The sequence below is a fragment of the Ctenopharyngodon idella genome, chromosome 2 (assembly GCF_019924925.1).
Source record: "Ctenopharyngodon idella isolate HZGC_01 chromosome 2, HZGC01, whole genome shotgun sequence".
Classification (NCBI taxonomy): domain Eukaryota; kingdom Metazoa; phylum Chordata; class Actinopteri; order Cypriniformes; family Xenocyprididae; genus Ctenopharyngodon; species Ctenopharyngodon idella.
Window position 1 is genome coordinate 37,626,091 of NC_067221.1, and position 24,832 is coordinate 37,650,922.

Here is a 24,832-nt window from a genome sequence, read left to right on the forward strand (position 1 = left end):
GACAGCACTAAGTTTTACATCATGGCAGTATTTGTGGTACTAACTTTAAGGGTGATTGTTGCATTATTTTTACACTATGCTGATTTTTGTTTTTGCAGGTTTATTTTAATAAAGAAATTGTACTTCAGTATTTTGTGATTTAATATAGTCAAAAATAATTTTTTGCAGATTTGATAATCTAATAAGTATCATGATTGAAATAAGAGAATTCAGATAGTGGAAATTTAAAAGGGGAAAATATTAAAATTAATTTTTATTTTAATATTTTCCCCTTTTAAATTTCCACTATCTGAATTCTATTATTATTATTATTATTATTATTATTATTATTATTATTATTATTATTATTATTTATTTATTTTTATTTATTTATTTATTTTTTTTAAATGGGGATCCATGATATTGACCTTGCAACCAGAGACATTATATCAGTATGAATTAATCAAAATACTAACAGATGATCAAGCACTTAATATTTTGTACTTTAACGCAGTAAAACAGAGAATCTAATGAGAATTATCACTGAAAAAAATGAGAATTACAGGAATGAGAATTTGATATGAAATAAATAATAATAAAAATATAAATATATATATATATATATATATATATATATATATATATATATATATATATATATATAGTGAGGGAGGTGAACAGGATTCAAGAGATTGACCAGAGGCATTATATCAGTATCAATCAATCAAAATATACATGTATAACAGCTGATCAAGCAGCCAACACTAATACACCATTCAAATATTTATATCCAATTAAGAATACACAAATATGTGTCTAGCCATAGCTATTCAATGTACCAGATACAGGGAAGAAAAAAAACCCTTCATACATATAACCCAGAAACTGCATTACACATCAGCTTACACACACACTCTCATGCTCATCATAAGGCTCAATCAATACCTGACACACATGAACAGACAGCAGTCTAAAGCACCACTGCCACACACACACACACACACACACACACAAATAAACCCATGTTAAAAACATCCTCTATCCTATGAAAGCCACTGTCGCATTCTGCTGTCATGGCTGTCCTTTAACATGTGGCAGACGTGAACCTGATAACCTACTGTGTTCCTACTGTGTTTTTTCTGAAGGGTGACAACATGCCTGTATCAGTGTGTGCATGTGTGCCGAGCACACTTCCATCCGTCTCACCACTCCCGTCTTTCATTCATCTCCCTCTTTACTATACAATTCACACATACACGCCTCTTGCTTCCAGACGAATGGATAGTAACAGCTTTGGCGGGGAGCGCAAACAAAAGCCACGGAGGGGAGCATCACTCCACTTTGCCTTCTGCCCGATTCATTTCGGCATCATTAGTTTTGCACGGCTCAGACAAAGAGAGCCACATGCTTGATGTATGATAAATTATGCTAATCACATTCGACTCGAGCAGCATGTAGGCTGGGAGCCCGGTTAAGCTGGTTAACCCAATCAGAGGCCGGCTGCATCATGCAGAATTCAGCATGCATATGTGTGACTGCATGTACAGAAACAAAAGACACAGCTAAAAGGTTTGCACCCCTTTTAAAAGACTTCTCTTTTTGGTTCTGTCTAACCTTACCTGAGCTGACGGCTCTGGTACCACTTCCTCTTGCCGTCTGATGAGTGTCTGGTGAAAGGTAGCCTCCCTGTGAGACGGGTGTGCTCTCTTTTTCCCTTTCCCGCGGGCCGCTCAGCTCTGCATCTCCCCTGCCGTGAGGGGGTGTGTGTCTGAGCGCATGTGTGTGTGGAGGGGAAGTCTCACTGGGGAGCTCTGTGTCTCTCTCCTCTCTCCCTAAATATCCAAGTTTTCCCCTCCGCCCACTTTCATCCTGCCTCTGGCCATTGGCTGAAATCAGCGTAGCCCCACCCTTGCTGTACGCTGATTGGCCGGGCTGCACTGCGGGGGGCGGAGACTGAACATCAGGTGTGGGATTTTCCCCACTCTCTGTAAGACTGAAGTATCGAACTCCTCTCTCATAGGCTGGAAGCTGAGTCTGACTGGGCGAGGCCTGAGTGGAGGGCGGAGCTGCGGACATCCCCATGCGAACATCTGCGGTCATTGATGGGGAAGCGCTTGTCACCATGGCAACAGAGGCCTGGGCGGTGACCGCGGTAACAGAGCGGACCAGTGATGCAGAGAGAGGCTCCAACTTCACGCTTCCATTTTGCAGCTGGAGAGAAAAAAAAAAAAAAAAAAATAGTTGAATTTTCAGATTTCTTTTTAGATGGCGTTCACATTTACAGGCCCCAGAGAGGTCAAAGGTCATATGCAGGACACATCATTCAGAAGCAGCTTGCAGGTATCGGATGCGTTTTGCATACCAAACAACCTAATCAGTTCACTTCTCAGACATGCAGCAAGCCAGTTCTTTTTACATCACCATCATCATCATCATCATCATCATCATCATCAAGGTCTGGGTGTTTAAAACACAATTCTAATCCTACTTTCTTGACAAAAATTTCTCTCATAGCAAACACAGTTTCGATTATTTAAAGGAATAGTTCACCCCCAAAAATCTTCAAAAAAAACACCATAAAAGTTGCCCATGTACACTCTAGCATACTTCTAAAAAGTGCTTATTATTGAAATAATATGCTTTAAAAGAATATACTTAAGTGTGAACTGAATGTATTGTTTTCGGACACTTAACTGCATGTTATTTGCAATTAAATGAAAATGTATTATAGTTACATTTTATATTAAACTTGATTCGTTTTTTAGACCCACCTAAAAGTACATCTTTATGTGTAATTTCATAATAGCTTCTATTGTATTTTAAATAAAGTTAAATTAAAATTAAAGTTAAAATTAGTTTAAAAAGTCATTTTTATTGAAACGTGTATATCATGTAATTAAAAATATTTGTAAATACACATTTGTAATGAAGTTTCAATTTAGTACATTTAAGATATGTAATATAGATTAAAGCTGCAAGCAGCAATGAAAGGGTCCTCGCACCCGGGCTCACCGCCACCCGTTGGCCTTAGGAAAACAGTGAACAGTGGGCTACATGCATGTAAGCGAGTAAATACAGGAGAATTATGGCCAAGTCATTTCAAAGTGCCACACTTCCTGCTGTCAACAGGTGGCGCTTTGACTGTAACTGAATATTGCCATGTAGATGTCTTCAGGCCAGGACTATTATCAAACATGTGAAGACTGGAGCAGATCAAACATTGTATGCCTGAGTTACAACAACTTCCTGTTTTGTGGCGTTAATCGCATACATTAGCACTTAGCCAAGTGTTTCCGGATTAAACATGTTTCTAGTATGTTTGGCACTTTGTGGCATATTGAAATGTGTTTCTGGGAGTGAATTACAGTGTAAAGCATGCCATTTCCTGTTGCCAGCAGGTGGCGCTATGACTAACTGAATACTGGCATATAGATGTCTTTATGCCAGGACTCTTATCACACATGTGAAGTTTGGGGCAGATCGGACACTGTATGTCTGAGTTACAACAGCTTCATCGTTCATGGCGAAACATCAGACTTTGTCAGTCACCACGGACACGCCCTTCAACGAAAACTCAAGATCTTTGCAATTTAACATCGCGAAGGCCTTAAGATTAGACTGACCATATACGATGTGCTTCTGGTTAAATTTTCATGAGAAGTTAATCAGACTGACCAAATATGATGTTGATCTGATTAAAGCTCTAGAAGGAGTTCGTTAAAGTAGAACGTGTGGAAATGGCAAAAACTGCCAAAATTTTGCAGAGAAAATTCAAAATATCTCACTTCCTGTTGAGTTTACAGATTTGCACCCAGGGGCTTTTTTGTAAGTATTGGGATGTTACATCTGTCTACCGAATTTCATACCTGTACGTGAAACATAGCACGAAGGGCGCTTAATTGAAAATTTGTAGGTGGCGCTATTGAGCCATTTTGCCACACCTAATTCTAAAACCCATATCAGACGTAAATTTTCACCACTTCTGATGCGTGTGCAAAGTTTCATGAATTTGAGCATGTTTAGGCCCTCAAAAATGCGATTAATTTCAGAGAAGAATAATTGGCCGAGCAATTACAATAGGGTCCTCACACCATCGGTGCTTGGGCCCTAAATATCACATTACAGTTCAAATTCTAATCAAGTACTTTACATGTGCTTTAGTATGTTCAACAAATCAAAATGTGTATTTCTTTAATGCATGGCAAAAAAATTAAACAATTATTTAAAATGTACTTAAGTAAAATATTATATGACATTAGAAAGTGCATTTTTTTTTAAAAGTGTACTTAAGTGTTTTAAGAAACAGTCATAAAAGTAAACTCTTTAAGTACAAATCAGTGGTTTGGAGCGTGTATTAAACAGCCAAAGTCGTGTGATTTCAGTAAACCAGGCTTCGTTGCGTTATAGGCGTTTCGAAATTTCAATGGTTCACGTGACTTTAGCAGTTTGATACGCGCTCCGAACCACTGATTCGAAACAAAAGATTCGTAAAGCTTCAAAGCTTCATGAAGCAATGTTTTGAAATCGCCCATCACTAGATATTGTTAAATAAAGTCGTTATTTTATTTATTTATTTTTTGGTGCACAAAAAGTATTCTTGTCGCTTCATAACATCATGGTTGAACCACTGTAGTCACATGAACTGTTTTAAATACAGTATGTTTTTAGTAGCTTGAAAGTCTAAGTTAACTTGCTGTCAATAGAGGCCTCACTGAGCCATCGGATTTTATCAAAGATATTTTTGGGGTGAGTAATTAATGACAGAATTTTCATTTTTGGGTGAACTAACCCTTTAAAGGGATAGTTCAACCAAAAATGAAAATTGTCATCATTTACTCACCCTTTTTTTCCATACTTTTGAAGTCAATGGGGCCCATCAACTGTTTGGTTACCCATATTCTTCAAAATATCTTCTTTTGTGTTCAACAGAAGAAAGAAATTGATAGAGGTTTGAAACAACTTGAGGGTGAGTAAATGAGAACAGAATTTTCATTTTTGGGTGAACTATCCCTTTAAGTGGCCTCTTATTTCATTAATATTATATTATCTCCAAAAAGAGCTTTTAAAATATACTTTTAGGACTTAAAGTACACTAAAAGTGCACATTAAATACAATTAAATGCCATGGATTATCCCACTTATACCATGGACATTTGCCAGCATTGACATCTCAAAGCTGTTATTGATGTTTGCAGCGCAATAATTGACCGGAAGGGTAAAAATGCTGGTTATTTTCATCAGTTACAGTTCATTAGATGTAGCATTCTGCCCACTTTAAATCAGACACACAGATAAAGTGCGTAAGATTACATTTATTTGAGTCTCTGTGTGCGAGTGATGTGTGTGATGATGCAAGTGATTAATATAGAACGGTGATTAAACTGACTTGGAACTACCTGCACATTAAAAGGTTCTATTGCACACCATCCAGCCAATTAGAATCGAGTATTCAGACAGACCATGGAATAATTCAAATCATCTGAAGCCATTTGACTTTATATATAGCTTTAGGAAAAGACCAAATTTTGGACACTGACAGCCCAGCCCCTGTTTTCCATATGCTTTTGCTGTATGAATAAAAATCAACATGAACATCCTGCCAAACATCTCGTTCCACTGGGGGGGAAGCCATACAGGTTTGCAATAACATAAGGTTGAGTAAATGACAGAATGCAGTGAAATGCAGTTACTAGATTGAAAAATTAAAAAAAGTCAAAATCAAAACAGTTATAATGCAACTCAGCAGAAGAAAATATCCAGTTGGAAAATGCAATGTTTTCGGAAACTCAGGAATTAACCAATCAGCAGCAGCTGCCAAGGCAAAGCTCTCACTGCTCAGCCAATCAAAAGTCTCAGTACAGGGTCTCTTACTTGCTCACTCTGAGGGGGACCAACAGAATCATTAGTCACAGCGGGTTGATCTGTGAGACTGGATGGATCTACATCTTTTGTAAGTTCCTATAAAATGGTACAATGTGTCTTCACTTTCAAGAGAGTATTGACTGAAGTCAACTACAACTGCTAAATGATTCAGAATAAAAGAAATATACCAGCAATAACTGACAAAAAAATAATGCATGACCTCTGTAAACTTGGTGCAACTAGCATAGAAATTTTAGACTTCACCTTTAAAGTGCTCAAAGCAAAAATGTCAATTTACTTAAATGGTGGTATCCACAAAAAAATCCTTATTTGTGAGGAGGAGGCCTCACCTGATCAACCTCGCCCTGGGTAATAGGCTGGGTCTGAAAGCGGGCATTGGCCCTACGCTGGCGTGTGTCAGAGCGGGGGCCGTTTGCTGATTGGCCTGAGGGCTGTGACAAGCGATTGAATAAGGCCATCTTCTCAGCCAGGCTTAGCGCTGATAGGTCCGGTTCATCAGGCCCCAAGCCCTCTTCTCCTGCAACTGCCTCCTTTGAAACATCTTCTTTCTCCTGCTCATGGTGGGCCGATCCATGTGCTGATGAAGCCTGCAAACTGGGAGGAGAATTACATGTTGTTTATGCTATAATAAAACACTACACACAGAGACCAGTCCAGCCGCTAACAAAACTGTACACAAAACGATTCTTGAACAATTATAGTAAGTATAGTATAGTATAGTAAGTTTGTGCATTTGTTTATCTAAACCTGTCTTTAAGACTCAGTCATCAATCAGAGCAATATGATTTTATACATTAGCTATATAGAGTCAGCTGTCCATAAATGACACTTATAAAAGTTACTCTTGAAAGAATGCATTTCCTAATAATTTATGCACCTAATAAAAAGTAAGTAATTATGCTCCATAGCTGTACATTATGGAAGCTTGTTTTCGGCACTAATTTAAAAAAACAAAGAAATTAAAAAGGTAATTGCAACGTTTTATCTCACAATTCTGACTTTTCTTATAAAGTTATAAAGTCAGAATTGCGAGATATTCACTCTAAAAAATAACTAAAAAAAACGAAACAAATTTACACAGTAAAATACTTTTACATTGAAACCATAATATACTGTAAAAACAATGCATTCTGGGTAATATTATTTGTAATTTCTGAGAAAGTAACCTATAATCTACTTTCTTGAAAATGACAAATATTACCCAGAATGCATTGTTTTTTTTGTTTTTTTACAGTATATTACTTCTGTATATTACAATGCATTCTGGGTAATATTTTTTGTCATTTTTGAGAAAGTAGCCTATAGGCCTCTTTTCTTAAAACAACAAATATTACCCAAAATGCAGTGTTTTTACAGTGTATTCAACGGTATTTTACTGTGTAAATTTGCTTAGTTTTTTTAGTTTTTTAGAGTGTAGTCACAATTGACTTTCTCGCAATTGCAAGTTTTTAAATCACACAATTCTCAGAATTGCGATATATAAACTCAACTTCAAGAGATTCCAAACTCTCTCTCTCTCTCATATACACACAATTTTAAAATGTTTATAATTTTATTAATTATTTATTCTATAATAGTTTTAAAAATATCTATAATAATAAATAAGAGTATTACATCTATAATAATCATTTTTCATGTATCTTTTAAGCATAAACCTAATCTTGTCAGTATAGTAGCATTTAGATCAAATCTAAGAAATATGGACTAACAATAAAAGATTAATCAAAAAGATTCATGGGATATGTAGAAACGCAACTCTGTAACTGTACAGACAGTGGCAAGAACTTAGCAAACATGTACTTAGTAAACAGTTGCAAATAACCATGTAATTTTCACCTTATTAAACAAACAGAGTTCAATTCACTGCCTAGCCAATGTTTCAGTCTATACACAGTTTAAAAAAAAAAAAAAAAAAAAAAAAAAAAAGTGAAACTTTATTTTTCTTTGTTCTAGTTTAAGTTCATCTCTCCCCGTCACTTTCATAAAAGTCTTGACAGATGGGTGACACCTCTGACATTTGAGTGTGCATGAAGAACACAGAATGTGTTTTGCTACTTGCCATGTGACTATTTACAGCTAATCTGGGTGACCACGCGCTGATGTAGACACCCAAAACATATGCGCACGCTCACACACATTAATATACTCTTACTTTTTCATAGACACAGGCACATGCTTACATTTCAAAATTGCCAGCCATTCTGTTTTAACACTCCCAATGACAATTTACAACAGCAAGTTTAACACTCCCAATGACAATTTACAACAGCAAGTGAACGTAAAATCCACCAGCAGATGGAGCACTGGCACATAAACATTCACACAGACACATTTTGAGAATTGAAAAATATACCAAAACTGCACCAGAATGAATTAACCAGTCAATTAGACTCTTTTCTCCAAGTATGGTCTGAATTCTCCATAAATATGCAATCATATTGTCAAAAAAACACATCTGGTTTGTTTCTATAAAAAGCCCAAGTCAAGCAATGAACAAATTAGGAAACAGCATGCAGCTCAAGACAACAAGTCCTAAATTCTCATGACATGTATACACAGAAACGCATACAAAATAAAATGAAGCATTCAAATGATACCTGAAGCTAGTAATGGAAGTGCTGACTACGGCAGGACTGGGGATTCTGGGAGCAGTGGTTTGAACAGTGATGACTTGGGAAGGGGGGGCAGGGGAACTTTTAGAGGAGGACAAAACAAAAGGAATGGTAGAGTGAAGTGTACAAGAATTATAGCAAAAGTAGGGGTGAAGAACAAATCATTGAAACATCAGAGTTAAAGTGAAAATGTCCAAAAGAAATGAGTCATTTTAGCATCAAATGAGTGATTATGGGAATATGAATGGTCAGTGATGAGTATATCTTTTAATGAAACAGTTCACCCACAATGAAAAATTCTGTCATTATTTACTCACCCTCATGTTGTTGTACACCTGTATGCTGTCATTTTTTTTTTTTTTTTTTTTCAGAAACACGAAAGAAATTTCAGGCTGCTACAAACATTCACCGTTTCTAATAACCACAAGCTCCAAAAATGAAAAAAGCACTTCGTCATTAAGTACTTTTCTAATAGTTAGTCATTATTTGTTGATATTACTTGCCTCTTCAAAACTCTCTTTGGGTTCCACAGAAAAAAACAACAGCATTCTGGCTTAGAATGACATGAAGGTGAGTAAACAGAATTTGTAACTTGTGGTAAAACTCCTTTACATCACAAAAATGAGGAAATTACTTACGTAGCAGCAATGACAACTTCCTCTGACGTGACCGGCTGTGTCCGTGAACGATCCTGCACTCGTCTGAGTCTCCGTTCAACCGCAGCATTGCGTGACCGAGGTTTGGGTACACCTCCCTCTGAAGTTCTCTCCAGCTCCTGCGAGACGAGAACAGACGGACCAGGAGAGGTCACAAACAACAAAAATGTTTGGCTATGCAAACAAAGGTAATATTAACAAAATTAACTAACAAAATATATATTCAATATTAATGTTCTTTTTTTTGTATCACCATGTGATATTTCATATTCAGCAAGTTGTGTATGCTACAGAGAGTTGATACCCTGAAGAGAGACCTCTTGGCTGCCACGCTCATTTTAGCTCGTTCATCCATTTTTTCTTCATCCACTACACACAAAAAAAAAAAAAAAGGGTTCAACTTAGGTTACTCAATATTAACTGTTTTATAGAACTGTTAGAAAAGCATGACTATGGCACTATGACACAGCTGCTGATATTTGGTACAGCAGTTTGTTTGATATTGCTTCAATTTTGACTCACATTCTGCATGTTGAAGCTCTGGACTAAGACGGGACCTGAAGATGAAAGTACAAAAAGAAAAAAACTGACCCTGATGATTCAACTGGTGTGATATGACTAAAGAAAACAAAATTTAAAAATAAATTCAAAAAAATGTACATAACAGATACTGACTAAACCTTTCAAAAAAATGCTTTAATACATTCTGATAAGTAGTATATTTTTTAAAAGACTGTGGAAGAATTGAGAATAAAACAGTGACAATTTACCACAACTAATAATAAATTGGTGTTTTTAGGGCAACACATGACTTCTTGTTTCACTGTACCTATCAGACTCCAGCCTTTCAGCTGATGTAATTGGCTGGGTTCTAAACCTCTCAGATGACTTCCTGTCATCACCAGGGGAAATATAACGTCTGGGCCGACGTGCTCCTCTTTCCCCGTCACTGCTGACAATTGGATCAGTCTCCATGGGAACCTGGTCACCTTTAGACTCCCTTTAGACAGGAAAGATTGTCTTAATAAAAGATAACTTTCAGAATTAGTTGGGTACGGAGCCTCTAAAGCAAACTTTGCCGTAAAAAAACCCTAAGACATTTTTGTGTGCATATAAGACAATTCTCATGCGCACACAAAAGTATCGGGGCACTTTAGGGGCTCCATAGTTTAGACTAAATTTTAGGCAAAAATCAATCAATAAATCAAGTCACACAATCAGTTTTATTTAGTAATGATAATCATGCATTTGATGAAGACAGAAGATCAAGGCAAGATTAAGAACCAACAGTTTGTAACCCTACAAAATCTCATCTTGCTGCCAATATTGTTAGAGGAGATGCCAAAGTAGATTTAAATTAAGTTTAGATTAAGTGATTGAAATGCAAAGTCGTGATTGAAATGCAAGGTCATCATTGAAGCCATTAGTTGAATCCAACATTCCTCCGTTCAGACTTAGTTGATTGGAATGTGTGGTAAAGTTTCAGCAATTACAAATTAAACTTCTGAATGAACAGCAGCATATGGTAAAGGCATTGCATATGATTAAAAAAGCAGAATTTTACATCCAAAAGTACGGGTTATTACTTAAAGGTTAGTGGGTTTAATCATCATCTTTGACAAAATCTTGATTTAGCATGCTGACAGGCCAGTCCACGTACAGCTCAGGTCTGCGTCCAGAAGCATTCTCCAGGTAGGAATGTCTCAGCTTCGCCACAGAAACTCTTGTGTCCAAGGTGCCCATTTCACCATTGGCCACGGCACCCGGCTCCTTAGTATGAACCCCAGCACCCATCACTATGGCAGACTCTCGACTGGCAGCACGGTCAAGACTTCGCAATGCAGCAGACCGCTGAGTTACTCCAATATCTGACATGGAGCGGATTCGTACCTTTGGCCTGAGGTCACCTGCATCCTGACTCACACGATGTTGAGCTTGTGGGAGGGAGGAACCTTTCTGCAAGTACCCTCCAGCTTCCCCCACCCTAATGTGTGGAAAATGCTGTTCACTGGTTAGCTGTACCTGTGTGGGAGCGGTGTCCACGTCTTCAGGTAGTTGTGGGTTATACCTCTGCTTTCCTTTCTCACGCCCTTCAAACTGATCATCTGGTTGGCCCATTCGATGCACTCCTCGTGCTTCCCATTCATCCAACTGGCCAATTTTACGCACCCTACGTCCCTCCCAATCATCTTCTGATTGGCTTATCCTTCTTCGTCTGACATGCCCTTCCTCGTTCTCTGACAGATTGATCCGTCGTCTCCTACCATGTCCTTCTGCCACTTCTTTTTGCTGGAACCTTTGGCTTTCTTGCTCCTCTAACTCTTGACTGATTTTCTTATCACCCTGTACCAGTGGTTCAACAGACTGTTCAACTTGGCCTTTTCTTTGATCAACTTCCCATTCTCTTTCTTTGAATTTGTCAACCTTACTGACACCTCCTTGTTCCATCCCCTCTAACCGATTAGTGCTCCAATTGCCTTGACCCTCCTCATTTTTAATTCCACTCTTTTGCTTGTTTTCTTCTCTTTGACCAATCTTCCTTACACCACGTCCTACATCTTCACCTGTCCAACTGTTCTTTGTGCCATTATCTACCTCTCTGTCCTCAGAATGACTGGTCCTTCGGTCAACATGCCATTCTCTATCATTTAGTAGTCCTATCACCTTTTCACCTGTTTTCACCATGTCTTCCATCTGAGCCATTCCTCTTCCATCAGGCCCTTCCCTCCCTTCCAACTGGTGCAACTTTCTTCCACCTCTCCCCTCTGTCTCTTCTGACTGGCTAATCCTTCTGATTCTCGGACTTTCCAAAACTTCTTCAGTTTGTCCACGCATGGGATCATCCACACTTTTTTGTCTGCGGCGGATCTCTGAGGGTAGCACCGCCTTTCTGCTTCTAAGTAGCCCTTCTGAAGGTGGAGCCACCCTGGATGCTGATCGACCCTCTCTGTGAACAGCCTGAATATGATCAGCACTGGAACGCCGTCTTGTCTCTTCACCCTCTTTTCCAGTAGATGTTGAACCAGGTAAGGCTAAGCATCCTTTGTGATCCAGCATCTCAGGCATGCCAAGTGGAGGTCCAGGCACAGGGTGAGCTACATGAGCATTTGAAGGTGGGGATAGATGGCTAGATGCATGGGAAGGACCAGAGTGGACTATTTGTCCATAGGCTGGAGGTAATGTCTGGACTGGACCATACTGCAAAGGTTGGCTGTGACCATAATGCCTATGTGAAGAACGTAAATGCGAGGTTTGTTCATATTCATGTAGAGGCTTCTGAGTTGTTGCATGTACTTGAGCCGGTTGGCGAGTGTCCCGATCCAAAGGCACTGGTTGAAGGATAGCCCGATACTTCTGTACAGGTGGTGGGGCATCTCTGCGACCAGGTAATGGATGCTGGAGGTCTTTGTATGCTGAGTGTGGTTGTTGTGTCATTTGTGATGGTTGTTGAGCGTCTTGACTATCTCGCCTTGGTAGGGATTGCCTGATTTGCCCGAATCCAGGCTGATGACCCATGGTGCTAGGGTGTACACCAGGAATCTGTTCATAGTTTGGGGGCTCTGCACTTTGGGCACGCTGATGATTTCCCATTTCACTTGAAGGTATGTGTTGAAGGGCAGGTGAATCCATACTGTGAGTGCGCTGGAATCGTGGCCGCTCTGCACTATGTGCCCTTTGTTGACGGGTCTCCGCTAGCTGACTCGGTTGTTGGATTGGGGGTTCAGTGTTCCGTGTTCGCGGCTGGTTTGCAGATTGAGGTCGTGGAGCCAAATATGGAGGGGCAACTGCTGGATGACGTCTGACAGAGGATGCATCTGGCCCTGAATCAGAACCCCTTCCTGAGATATCCTCCCTTGTTTGTCTCTCTCTTACTCTTATTCTTCATGAAGGGAGGAAAGAGAGGAATTAACATTCATCCAGTTCAAAACATGACCTACTATCATTTTAAGTAGGGATGCACGATACTGGATTTTTGCCAATATCCAATATGTCGATATTTTTAACTCATTTTGGCCGATAGCCGATGCCGATATTTTATCCTTTTGTCTGGAAACAACACAAAGTCTCTCCTGTGCAGGGATTATAAACAAATTATTTTTCATTTCAGTTAGTTGTTAGTTTCAGTAGAGCAAAAACTTAATTGTTAGAACTAAAACATTATTAAAGTTCTTTTTATAATGAGAGTACACTGAAAGCTTTGAAACTAACAATAATAAAATCAATCACTGCTGTTTTTTTTTTTCAGACGCAGTTCCACTTATTTGTGGATTTAACATTTGTAGATGGTGTCCAGCAAAAGAGCTGTAAAAATTCTAAAAATCTTATTATAAAAAAGTTATTTTCATAATCGGTTTAAAAAATATATTACACAATGAATAAAACTGTATATATATACACACACAATTATTTAAATTTACAAGTATCATGTTTGTGATCTTGTAAACTATAGCTTCTGACCTTTAAATCAATTGCTGCTTTATTTATTCAGAAACAAGTATCTTAATGTTTATTTACTTTTATTACTCTAACAAGTGGGCCTGCAGCGCCCCCTAAATAAATAAAACTCCTTACCAGGCAGGTTGTTGCTGCTGCTGCTGCTGCTGCTGCTGCTAGTGACTGTATTGCACACCGGACACCAGTGTTGCAAAGTCTGCAGTTTTCCCGCTGAATCGGGCTACTTTTAAGTTGTTGTCACGGGTAAAAAAAAAATTTCTACGGGTTGAATTCCACTCCTGTACGTACGATTTCAGGGCTCCAACACCCCCAAAACACCCCCCAGATGTACAAATTCAGTGGCGAATTCATCCGCCCGATGGAGAAAATCGACTTGGGCTATTTTTGGGCTACTTTTGACTGGCCATTGGGTTACTTTTGTTACACAGACCTGGCAACCCTGCCGTACACGTCATTCTGTACTCGCATTCTTAAATTCAGCGCTGTGATCCAAAACAGTGAATCTAATCACCATTCAGGCAAAAGCTCGCTTTAAGAATGACCACACAGCAGATGTGATCATGTCGCTAGCACTCCCTGAGCACATGCAAGTTACTGCAAATGCATAATCAACATGTCTTATTATCAGCAAGGCATATCGGCATAATTTTTCATATCGGGCCGATGCTGATTTTTACATTTTAAGCCTTTATCACCTTTATTTGACAATAATATCGTGCATCCCTAATTATGAGAGAAAGTGTCATCAAAATCAAGGATAAGGACCACATTCTCATCTTAAAATAGTTTGTTTCAATTATTCTAGAGCTAGTCTTTTCCTGAATAGTGCCCTGGTAACCATTTATAGTTACTTGTAACCTTTTATTGATAAACTCTCCACAAGCAGAGACTCACTGACACAAAAATAAGCTTCACCTGTTATTTTATGAAGGAACAAATCGAAAAGGACTGAAGCCAAGGTTCATTGTTAGGAGCTGGTCATATTTTGGTGAGGAACAAAGGTCAGTGGTAAAAAAACGCAGTGGATGCAGGGGGAGATTAAAAAGGGAACGGTTTGCCATCATCTATGGTGACTACATATGAAAGGGTCAAGGGGATGAAAACTAAGGTGTGCAAATGTATACTTGTTTGCATGAACTTTGTAGAATAAGGACAGTTGTTGGAAAATGGAGTTAGCGGGTCAACTGAGGGAATTTAAAGGGTTACACTCCCACTCTGATACCTGGATGGCCAGTTGATTTGTGAGTATGTTTCACTGTCCATGTCTCTCCTGAGGGACCACTCGCTCTGAGAAAAAGCTGCCAAGCTAAAGAACACAGAGGTCCAGACCCCAGTTATGACCGTAACAACACCATGACATTCAACACTATAACAAAACACACTCTTGGCTTCACCAATCCTAAATGAGATTCTAGAAGGGGACTATTGTAATGTCACAAATAAAACATCAATGTCCACTTCCCCTGATTATTTCCTCTCTTCCTTGTTGAATAGTTATTTTGCCTGACTTTAGTTTAAGGTTCCTCAATAAGTCTCTGACATTATTACTGCCTTAGGGGCCTTTTATGTATGATGATCTCATCAGTCTGGTCATCTTTCTCCTCAAAGGTTGTTTAGATTTTCAGAGTTATTTAACATTTTGAATAGAACACATGCACCTGTACTTGGATATAAAAGACAGTTTATCTCTTTATAAATTATAGTAGGGGTCTCCTATGGAAACGATCACAATGAAATAATGAGAGTTAAGCCCAAAGTATAGTTCACTTTTTACGAGTATGCGAGGGTCATCATACAGCGCGTATTTCTTGCCTTGTGTAAAAAAAAAAAAAAAAAAAATTTGTAAAAAACAAAGTTTACCCAGGGCTTTAGACTAGGTGACTTGTATTTTCAGGTTTACTCAAAACAGGTTGTTTATTTTAAATGAACTGTAATGCTTCTCTCCTCTGATGCTGAGATCAATTTTATAAATGTCTGAAATCAACCAATTACTGTCATACTAAGTAATGTGCATTTCTTGTCCACGACTATGGAGAGAAATTAGGGGGCAATGCAGTATCTTTCAGCAGAGCTTCAGAGTGAAATTCTTGCTGATGTCCAGAGAACAGTTCTACATATTTCACCCCAGCAGACCAGCTCTCTGGCATGACTACGAAACTGACTAAACACAAAAGCTGGTCCATTCAGCATTTTTACCAGGAGTATGTTTAAGAGCTTCAGCATTACCGGAGTTAGGCAAAAAACCCAAAGCATTAGTCCTTGTCGAGGTCCACCAGTTTATCGGTATAGATAGATGATTGCAATTGCTAACCCTGTTGCATTTACTTGCTGATTTTTTATTACTAGGATGACTTCTAAATATTAAGCAAGCTGAAATCTTAAATCTCTTGTTCTCTGCAGCTTTTCCTATGTTGCAAATCCATCTTTGTAAATATGCAGTCCCTTATCCATAATTCATGTACCCATTATTTAACACATTTGTTTTCTAATAAAACCTCGTTCCAAACCAGTCAAAATCTTCTTTTATGGGTCTTAAAGACCCCTTCTTAAAAATCAAATTGTCAGTTTTGTGCCATTAGTCCATGGCCTATTAACTTTGAGGACATCGATATGCTAGCATTCCTTCAAACTAAATGTTAAAAAAGAGCAAGCCCCTCTTATATGTCCAGCACCAACTTGCTGTTTCAATAGGAAGTATGCCAACACAGGAAGAAAATATCACGTCAATCAAAATCAGGGTCCTCAAACACATACATTTTTAAGATCCAGAACTCTGCACACAAACTTACCCCTGTCTGTTGAGGATATTTTGAGCTTGTTGCTCAATGAACAGGTCTCCAGGAGAGATGCCATATCGTGTCGTGGGCAACGAAGCTCTGCGTGCTGTCCTAGGAGAACTTGCCACAGTGACAACAGCAACACCCTTTGTTGGTTGGGCTGCTGTTGCCTCCATGGGAACCGGAGCTTCCTGTGGCCGTGGTTTCAGACTTCGATCAGGTGCTCGTCTAGAATTTTCCAAGTTCATCGTCCTCTCTCTCTCTCGCTCGGCATCAAAGCCTGACGGAGGAGCATGATCGGGGGTGGGGTCAGAAGGCATGAAGACCCGCCCTATCCCTGAACTGCTGTATTTAGACCTGCTGCTGCTTCGATCCCGCCCCTTATCCTGCTCTTGCAATGCCCCGCCCCCCGTTCTGCTTTCACCACGTCCCCTGTCAGGAGGAGCCCCTCTGTCCGACAGGTCAGACTCTCTCCGTGCACGTGTGTAGCGTGGCGTGTAATCCAGATCTACCTCCTGGTCGAGGAGGATTCCGTAACGTTCTGATAATTGTCGTCGACGTTCAGCTTTGTAGCGTGCGATCCGCTCAGCTTTAGAGCTGAGGCTGGCTGCATCAGACCCTGCTGGGGTAAGGTCTACAGGGTCAGGATGGGCGGACGACTGTGGATCTGGACGAGCCCGAGCTCTGGATTGGCGTTCTGGAGCTTCCATCTCATCACGACTGTAGCGCCGCACTGTAGAGTGGCAAATAGAGAGTGAGAAGGAGATCAAATTCATTTTATTAAAAAAAAAAAAAATTATTTCTGAATGTGTGATTAGATTAGTGTGATTAGAATGTGTGATCAATGCCAGGGCATTGATAGAGCATTCTGAGTGTTTTTTAGTGTGTTGCGATTTGGCTTCTAGGTTATTCTGGATGATTGCTTACTAGGGTTGTCAAAGTACCAACTTCGGTACCAAGTCGGTGCTGAAATTTTAAAAAATGTGACGATACCAGCATTTCCCCCTAGCATTTTGAGTGCTGTTCAGCGAATTCTTAAACACCTCTGATTGGCCATCGTGTTCACGCGCTCAACATATATTTGATTGGCTACAATGATCAACACTTCAAAAACATGTTGTAAATAGATATCAATGACGCTCTTCGCCGAGCGCTTACACACATCTATCAGAGGATCCCCAATATATCCGCTGATAGATGGATCTGCTGATAGACGCCTGCTTTCAAACGATCCCGTGTGTATCTCTGTTTTTGAAGCATTGATCAGTGTAGCCAATCACAGGCATATATGTTGAGTGTGTGAACACAATGGCCAATCAGAGGTGTTTAAGAATCCGCTCAACAGCGCTCAAAATGCTAGGGGGAAATGCTGGTATAGTCACATTTTTAAACTTTCAGTACCAACTTGGTACCAAAGTCGGTACTTTTGACAGCCCTATTGCTCTATGATATTCTATGATACTGTGGTCACTAGATATGACCTGGGCTTCTTGTTCAATGTAAGTCTATGGAATTTTTTCAGCTGTTACATTGTCCGCCAGGTTTCAGATTGCTAAGAAACGTTATATCACACCTCTTCTCCTATGTACCAAAGTTTAGAGGGGTTTGTCAAAATAACAGAATAACAAATAGCAATAGTAATAGTGTCTCTTGCCTTAGCTGTGCACTGTTTATCGTCTGCTTACAGAAAACAGAATTGTGGTGTCTTACCCACAATGCCTGGATCGCTGGGATCTGAAGCACGTGTGTAGCGTGGTGTGTCCTCCTCCAATAGCCGATTAGTCACAAGACCGGCTGTGTGTTGCATGCTTGTATTAAGAGCAGCTGGAACATCAGCCTCAATCCCCTCCAACCTTCTTGCTATCCTCTCTTTCCTGCGTGATGAGAAGCCAATTGATGTAGTGTTTGGGTTAACACAATATTCTGGGCAGACTGACGGTGCTTTCCATAGAGTAAATGATGCAACACAAGTTACTTAAAGGGTTAGTTCACCCAAAAAATGAAAATTCTTTCATTAATTGCAATTGTCGTTCATTAATTCCAATTGTCGTTCCAAACCCGTAAAGACTTTCGTTCATCTTCAGAACACAAATGAAGATCTTATTTGATGAAACCTGAGAGCTTTCTGTCCCTCCATAAACAGCTACACAACTGACAATTTGACGCTTCAAAAAGTTCATAAAGAGATTGTAAAACTAACCCATATGAATTGAGTGGTTTAGTCCAATTTTTTTTTGAAGAGACCTGATCGCTTTATATGACGAACAGATTTGATTTAGGCTTTTATTTACATATAAACATTGATCAGCGAACATAAACAGAAGCTCAACCGAACCCATGACCTTAGTGTTGCCAACACCATACTCAACTGTTTGAGCTATAGAGATGTCAATTTAATTTAAATATGCATAGAAAACTTTTGGGAGACCAAATGTACCTGTTCATTTCTGGGCAACTTCTGACCGTGGTTTCAAATTGCTTCCTTAGCTCTGAAACTAAAAAGACAAGTATTTTAGCAAATATCCAACTTTAAGAACTTAAAAAAAAAAAAAGAAAAATCTCTGTTCCTGTTCTTTACCTTTGTAAGCACATTGTTATCTTAGTATGTCTCACCTTTGGGCAACACAGCAAGAATTTTTGCATCAATATCTGTAGTACTCCTAACTAGTGATGTCCTGTCATCCACACCAAAGCTGTAAGGCAAAAATAGAAAGAGCATTATTAAAAACAACCCTGAGGTTTCAATAAGGCTTTAGTAAATGTCATGTTAGTGTCATGTAGATACAGATACAGTAGATTTAATGTGTTAATTTCATTTTTGTTCTTTTCAGAATTTTTTTTTGAAAGGGGACTGAACCAACAGTAAGCGCTGCTTGGCCACACCTCCAACCCAATTCAATATGTTGGAACTTTGTGGATTTTTCAAACAATCTAATCTCTGCACACCTTTGAAAAAAAGCGGATTTGGCACTAAGTGTCTCCAAAATTCTACACTGGCAGGTCATCATGAGCATGTGGCCAAATCTACCAATGTGTTCCCGTGTGACATTTTAAGCTGAATTAGCATAGAGGATCTCGAACGTTTACTTGAATCTGACCACAGGAATAGATTAGCTGCTAAGGTATTTATACATCTAGGAGTTCCCCTTCACCATGGTACCAGTCCTGCCATCCTAAACAGCACACTCCAGTTACTCCCGTTTACAGCACACCATTCGCTATGCACAACAATCTCATAAGCTGGGCAGCAGAACACTAATTAGAGCTTAATCAGGTTTAGATTGCATTAATGGAAACTTTTCCGACACACCCGACATGGAAACGATGCAAGGATGAATAACTGACTCTGCGTAATTGAATTTTTGAAAAATAATACACAAAAGGTCTAATGGCCATTACTCCCTTGATGTGCATTACATTTTCAATTACTTATAATAATAGTAAACTGTCCAGGTAAACCTTAGTATATACTTCCCCCACGCCACTGATTAAGTATCTTGCTTAGAAACAAGCTGTAGTTAACTAGTTTAAAAGCGATATGCTACTGTAATGTGGTCAACAAACCTAAAACTTCTTCATACCCGTTCAATTATAGAACATTACATCAAGACCCTTGTAACATACCAATCAATCAGAATCAAGCGTTGACGGTTCTTAGTTTAATTTTAAATTTAAATTAACAAAATTGTTATATATTTTACTGATATTATAAATAAACATACAAAATCCTGACTAGATTTCTGATTTCTGTTAAATGTTATTTGAATGTGTGTTTCCAATTAAAACCATTATGTTCCTTTACATTTCATGCATTTCTGATAATAATTCAGTCTATATTTACCATTTCCATACCGTGAAATTAGCCACTTTCATACTATGAAGCATAAAGTAACTAAGATATATTGCAGAACATACAATACAATCATTGACAATGACATCCATTTCATAAGTTTCTTTTCATTAATTAAAGACATTATGAGTTGTTGCTACAACATGTTTATGTTCTATATCGTGTGATCGTGAGGACTCAAACTTGTGTTTTCATTTATTTTGGACAAATTAAAGACATGTCAAGAGCACATTCTTCTCTTTTAACAGCTTAACCAATGGAAACAACAAAAGATAACACGCACATACACCCACACATACACATTCTGGGTCTGTGATGATAACAGCAGACTACGCCTCCTAGGCAAAAGTCTTTTTTATTGAAGAATCAATATATTGTGCAGTGTCCTGACCAATCACAATTTGTGAACACAGTAACCAAAACATCTGCCCTTTCCATTTATCTCAAGATACTTAACAAAAAACACAATCAGTGTCCTCAGGTCCATAGTGCAACAGCTTCATTTCAATCAATCCCTTTAATATCTACCAGAAGTATAGCTAAGCTGTTCAGAAACAGCAGCAGCAAAGATTTGATTTATTTCAACTCCAGAATAAAGATGTAAGTGGGATATTTATATAGTTTGACAGGAGCACACAAGAAATTCTGAAATCTATACTGTAGCTCTGCTCCAAAACCCAATTGGTTCCAATAGAGTCTAGCAATAGCACATGTTGCTAAGCTAATCAAGAGATAAGGCCTATTCTAAGCTCAAAAACACATAGCACACACAAATATTGGGTGAAACAGTCCATTTTATTTAGATTTATTTCGATCAGTTTTTAGCAATGCAACGTTTAAAGGTGTATTTCCACATACATACACGTATGTATTTTTGCTTAGATTTTAACTTTGTCCATTTACATTTTATGCATTTAGCAGATCTGTCCACCATTTTAGATTCAAGTTGTTGCAGTGCGTGCTGGGATTGCCTTAGAAATGCTGTGTAGGCAGGCAGCTCACTAAGGTTTGGAACAGAGCTACTGTAATAAGACAGTTTGGGCAGAAAATCTCTAATCTCTCTTATCAACCCATTTAGAGTTAAGTATTAAAGAACATAAAGGGATTAATTCAGGATTTAATTCAGCTATAGACTTATGGAGACAGTTTAAAACTAAGACAAATGTTGGGGTTAAAACAAAATAGTCTTTAAAAAGGCAAGATGTATTCTAACCTTATTGGGCTTTTCTTTAGTAGTGCAGGGCTGTAGAGCTTAGCAGAAGCGTCGCTGACAAAGCCTGCAAAAAGAAACAAGACAAACTCTTAAAAGAATGTTTAGAAATATACAGTATGTCTGAGATTCTGTTAAGTGTTAGCTGACTTTTAGAAGACAATTCACAAAATTTAGCCAAGAAACAACTCGTATTATACTGACATAAATAAAATGAAACATTTGTGCACATACAAACGGAATTTACCAGCTGAACTTTTGTAGTTTTGTGTACTTAAATTTCATTTAATGTTGCTTACTGTGAAGTTAAGCAACTAAAGAATTCATTAGGATCAGGAAAGACACAAATTTATCTTGCAACAAAAATTTTAATGGCATTTTTATCCAGAATATCTCCTCCTGTTGCCAATAACCACGACAATTTTAATAACACTCCATCTTCATGTTTTGGCCATTTAAACCCATCGTAATTTTATTTTTTTTTACCCCGCTGTACAGTCAACAGCTTGAGTTACTGTGTTTAACATTCTCCAGTGCTGGTTGAATGATAAATTTACCCCCTCCAAATGGAGCACCTGGGCTGGGGAGGGTTCGTTCCAAGAACAAGCTGAGAAGAACAAAGAAACCGTGGGTGTGAAGACATCCTAATTAACTTAAATGAAGTCTACTGGACGAGTTTCCATCTCAGGATTGCCAGAGAATCACTTCAGGATGCTGACAGCTACAAATTAGCAGAGTGGAGAGGAGAAGAACAAGGCATTGTCTAAAAATACTAGTTGGGGAGATCAGGGTAAAAAATAGGCCCTGCTCAAAGGTTCACCCTCCTTCTTAAAACACATGTAGTTCATGGTACAGAAAGACGAACGTCCAGTAACCACTTTTACACAAGGTTTGTGAGAAGGATTTTATAATCTAATGTGTGGACAGCACAATTATCACGTCCTGCCATTTGCACATTTTAACAGTGTTGACAGAGTCTGGGGTCATTTCATGATCAACACATTACGTTCAGGTTTACACACAGTGTGACAGCTGCAGGCACTGCTGAGATGCGACATCAAATCAGTTGCGACTCTGAAACGTTGGCAGTTGAAACAGAGAGATTTGGCTTAACAAAACATCTTAGACAGACTGAGTCTGAGGCTATTAACTGTTCCACTTCAACAAGACCTGATTTAAGTTTAATGGTTGACTGACAGGTCTTTCAATGGCTGATGAGCAAGATGTCAATAGCTCTTATGCTCAACAAGGCTGCATTTAATTGATCAAAAATACAGTAAAATATAGAGGAAAAAACATTTATATTCTAAAATATGAAATTTAGAATAACTTTTCTATTTTAAAGTCACTTATTGGCCATTAAAGCCATTACTCCAGTCAGTGTCACATGATCCTTCATAAATCATTCTAATATGCTGATTTGCTGCTCAAGAAACATTTCTGATAGCCTTATGGGAAGTGCTGACATATAGCGCTGTTGCGCTCTGGGCGACCCGAGTTTGAGTCCTGGTTTGCAGACCTTTCCCGATCTCATTCCCCTCTCTCTCCCACTTCGCTTCCTGTCTACATACTGTCCTATCATAATAAAAGACAAAAACACCAAAAAAAAATCTTAAAAAATAAATTTAAAAAAAATGGCTTGATAATGAGCCTAGACAATATTCCATCTACCCAGAATCATTTACTTTAGAGATTTACTTTAAAGCTACTGCCCGGCCAAAAAAGTTGCTGTTTGGATTTGAATAATAGGCAAATACTTAAGAGTCTGGATGACTTTATCATTATTGCCGTGATTATTATGCTTCTAGCATGTTATATGTTTGAGAACAGTTCTTTTAGTTTTAGACCTTAGATTTATTGACAGTCTTTGGGATGTGCTGGAGGAGACTTTACAGAGTGTTTGACTCTTGCATTATCAATACAGATCTTGACTAAAAAAAACTGATGCACCTCTTGACGGAAATAAATGTTGTGATGTTATTTACATCAAGAGGTGCGTCAATTTAAAGTGTGTCTGGACTCAGAGGTGCCAATTCATGTGTGAAAATGAATCTTCATGCTCCCTCCCAACCATATTTTCACAATTTGAGCCTGATGAATCTTGGCTTTGTCATCCTGGAATATGGCCATGATGTGTCTTCCTACACGGTTGTTTAAGAAATGAAAAGCTACACACTCCATCAGTTAGGGTTCAAAACCTGTTCCCAAGCATATAACATGCTAGAAACATAATAATCACATCACAGCAGTAATCATCCAGTCACAGACTCATTTAAATCCAAACAGTGACTTTTTTTTTGGCTGGCAGTGCATAAATATTATTCAAAATAATGAAAGCAAATAAATAGTATATAAAAGTTTAGAAAATTTAGTATAGAAAGTATAGAAAATTTAATTGAACACAATATTTACTCAATTTCCAAACAAAAAAAGCATACTTTCTATTCCATTGTCAGGGCTGTCGATTTTCTACACTAACTCCAGGCAGAATGATCACTTTGATCCATTTGGCAACAGTCATCAGCTGATGCAGACTATCTCCAAATGGTCAAATCGAGGTCCATCACCAATCACTTGCGAAGTTCACAGTAACCTTTAGCACACCACAACTATTCAGACTTCATCTGATCAATTAATCAATCTTCATTCTCAACAGAACAAGAGTAAAGCAAGAGTCATACACTTCTGTTTTGTACAACTATTAAATTAAGTATTTTTGCCAAATTACTTAAAACAAAGCCTTTCTTTCTTAAATCAAACAACTGTGCGATCCTTTCTGTTATGGTAACTATTCAATCAATGACCCTTTAACCGTTTTACTCAAATCCCCATAAATCAACCTTACTGCCTGGTAACAGTAAACGGGCACAGAGAGTTCCACACTTACCTTGACCACACTGTGTGACATGGTTGAGATAGTTAGCAATCCACGGGTTTTGAAACATGTTGGAATGAAAAGGAAAGAAGAAAACAGACGAAAGAGAGGAAAAGGACAGACAGACCTAATCACAGGCTCAGACAGACGAAGAAAGAGCAAGAGAGAGAGAGGGACCGCCACGGACGGACTCAACGTGATGGAAATGCACACAGGCAAAACTGCAGGGCTAAAGCAAACACATGGGAGGGTGGTAGAGGAGAGAGAGAGAGAGAGAGAGAGAGACAGACAGAGAGAGAGAGGTGCTAAGGCAGCTCACAGGCAGTAATCTGATTACAGGCAGAAATTAGCCTAGATGATAAAAGTGGATTGTGGGAGCACGAAGGATTCCTGGACTTATGACATGATCGCTGCTACATTTACACACACTCACACATGCGTCAGCAATCCAGGAGTCACAAATACACTGTGATGCAAAGATGAAAGTCTTTAATTAAGTCGGACCTGCTTTTAACATCTTTTAGTCAGAAAAACA

At 38.6% G+C, this 24,832-nt stretch overlaps 1 protein-coding gene across 1 annotated transcript; it reads right to left on the bottom strand.

Annotated features, from left to right (window-relative positions):
* Positions 1 to 1,407: 1,407 nt before the first annotated feature.
* On the bottom strand, positions 1,408 to 24,604 carry LOC127501784 (supervillin-like). Its single transcript, XM_051873941.1, has 14 exons — positions 24,310 to 24,604; positions 21,426 to 21,489; positions 18,976 to 19,055; positions 18,800 to 18,857; positions 18,073 to 18,236; positions 16,375 to 17,095; positions 9,960 to 10,130; positions 9,653 to 9,687; positions 9,384 to 9,499; positions 9,113 to 9,249; positions 8,460 to 8,555; positions 6,192 to 6,456; positions 5,851 to 5,937; positions 1,408 to 2,190 (listed from the first exon to the last, which is right to left on the bottom strand). Exons 1-14 carry the CDS (start codon positions 24,365 to 24,367, stop codon positions 1,408 to 1,410), a joined length of 2,835 nt encoding a protein of 944 aa, XP_051729901.1. The 5' UTR covers positions 24,368 to 24,604.
* Positions 24,605 to 24,832: the final 228 nt, after the last annotated feature.

Coding starts and splice junctions, on each gene's coding strand:
- LOC127501784 (XM_051873941.1), bottom strand. CDS start 24,367: ATGTTTCAAAACCCGTGGATTGCTAACTATCTCAACCATGTCACACAG. Junction 9,500..9,652: donor AGAGCTTCAACATGCAGAAT/GTGAGTCAAAAT, acceptor TTTTGTGTGTAG/TGGATGAAGAAAAAATGGAT. Junction 2,191..5,850: donor GTCCCCCTCAGAGTGAGCAA/GTAAGAGACCCT, acceptor TTTTCTCTCCAG/CTGCAAAATGGAAGCGTGAA.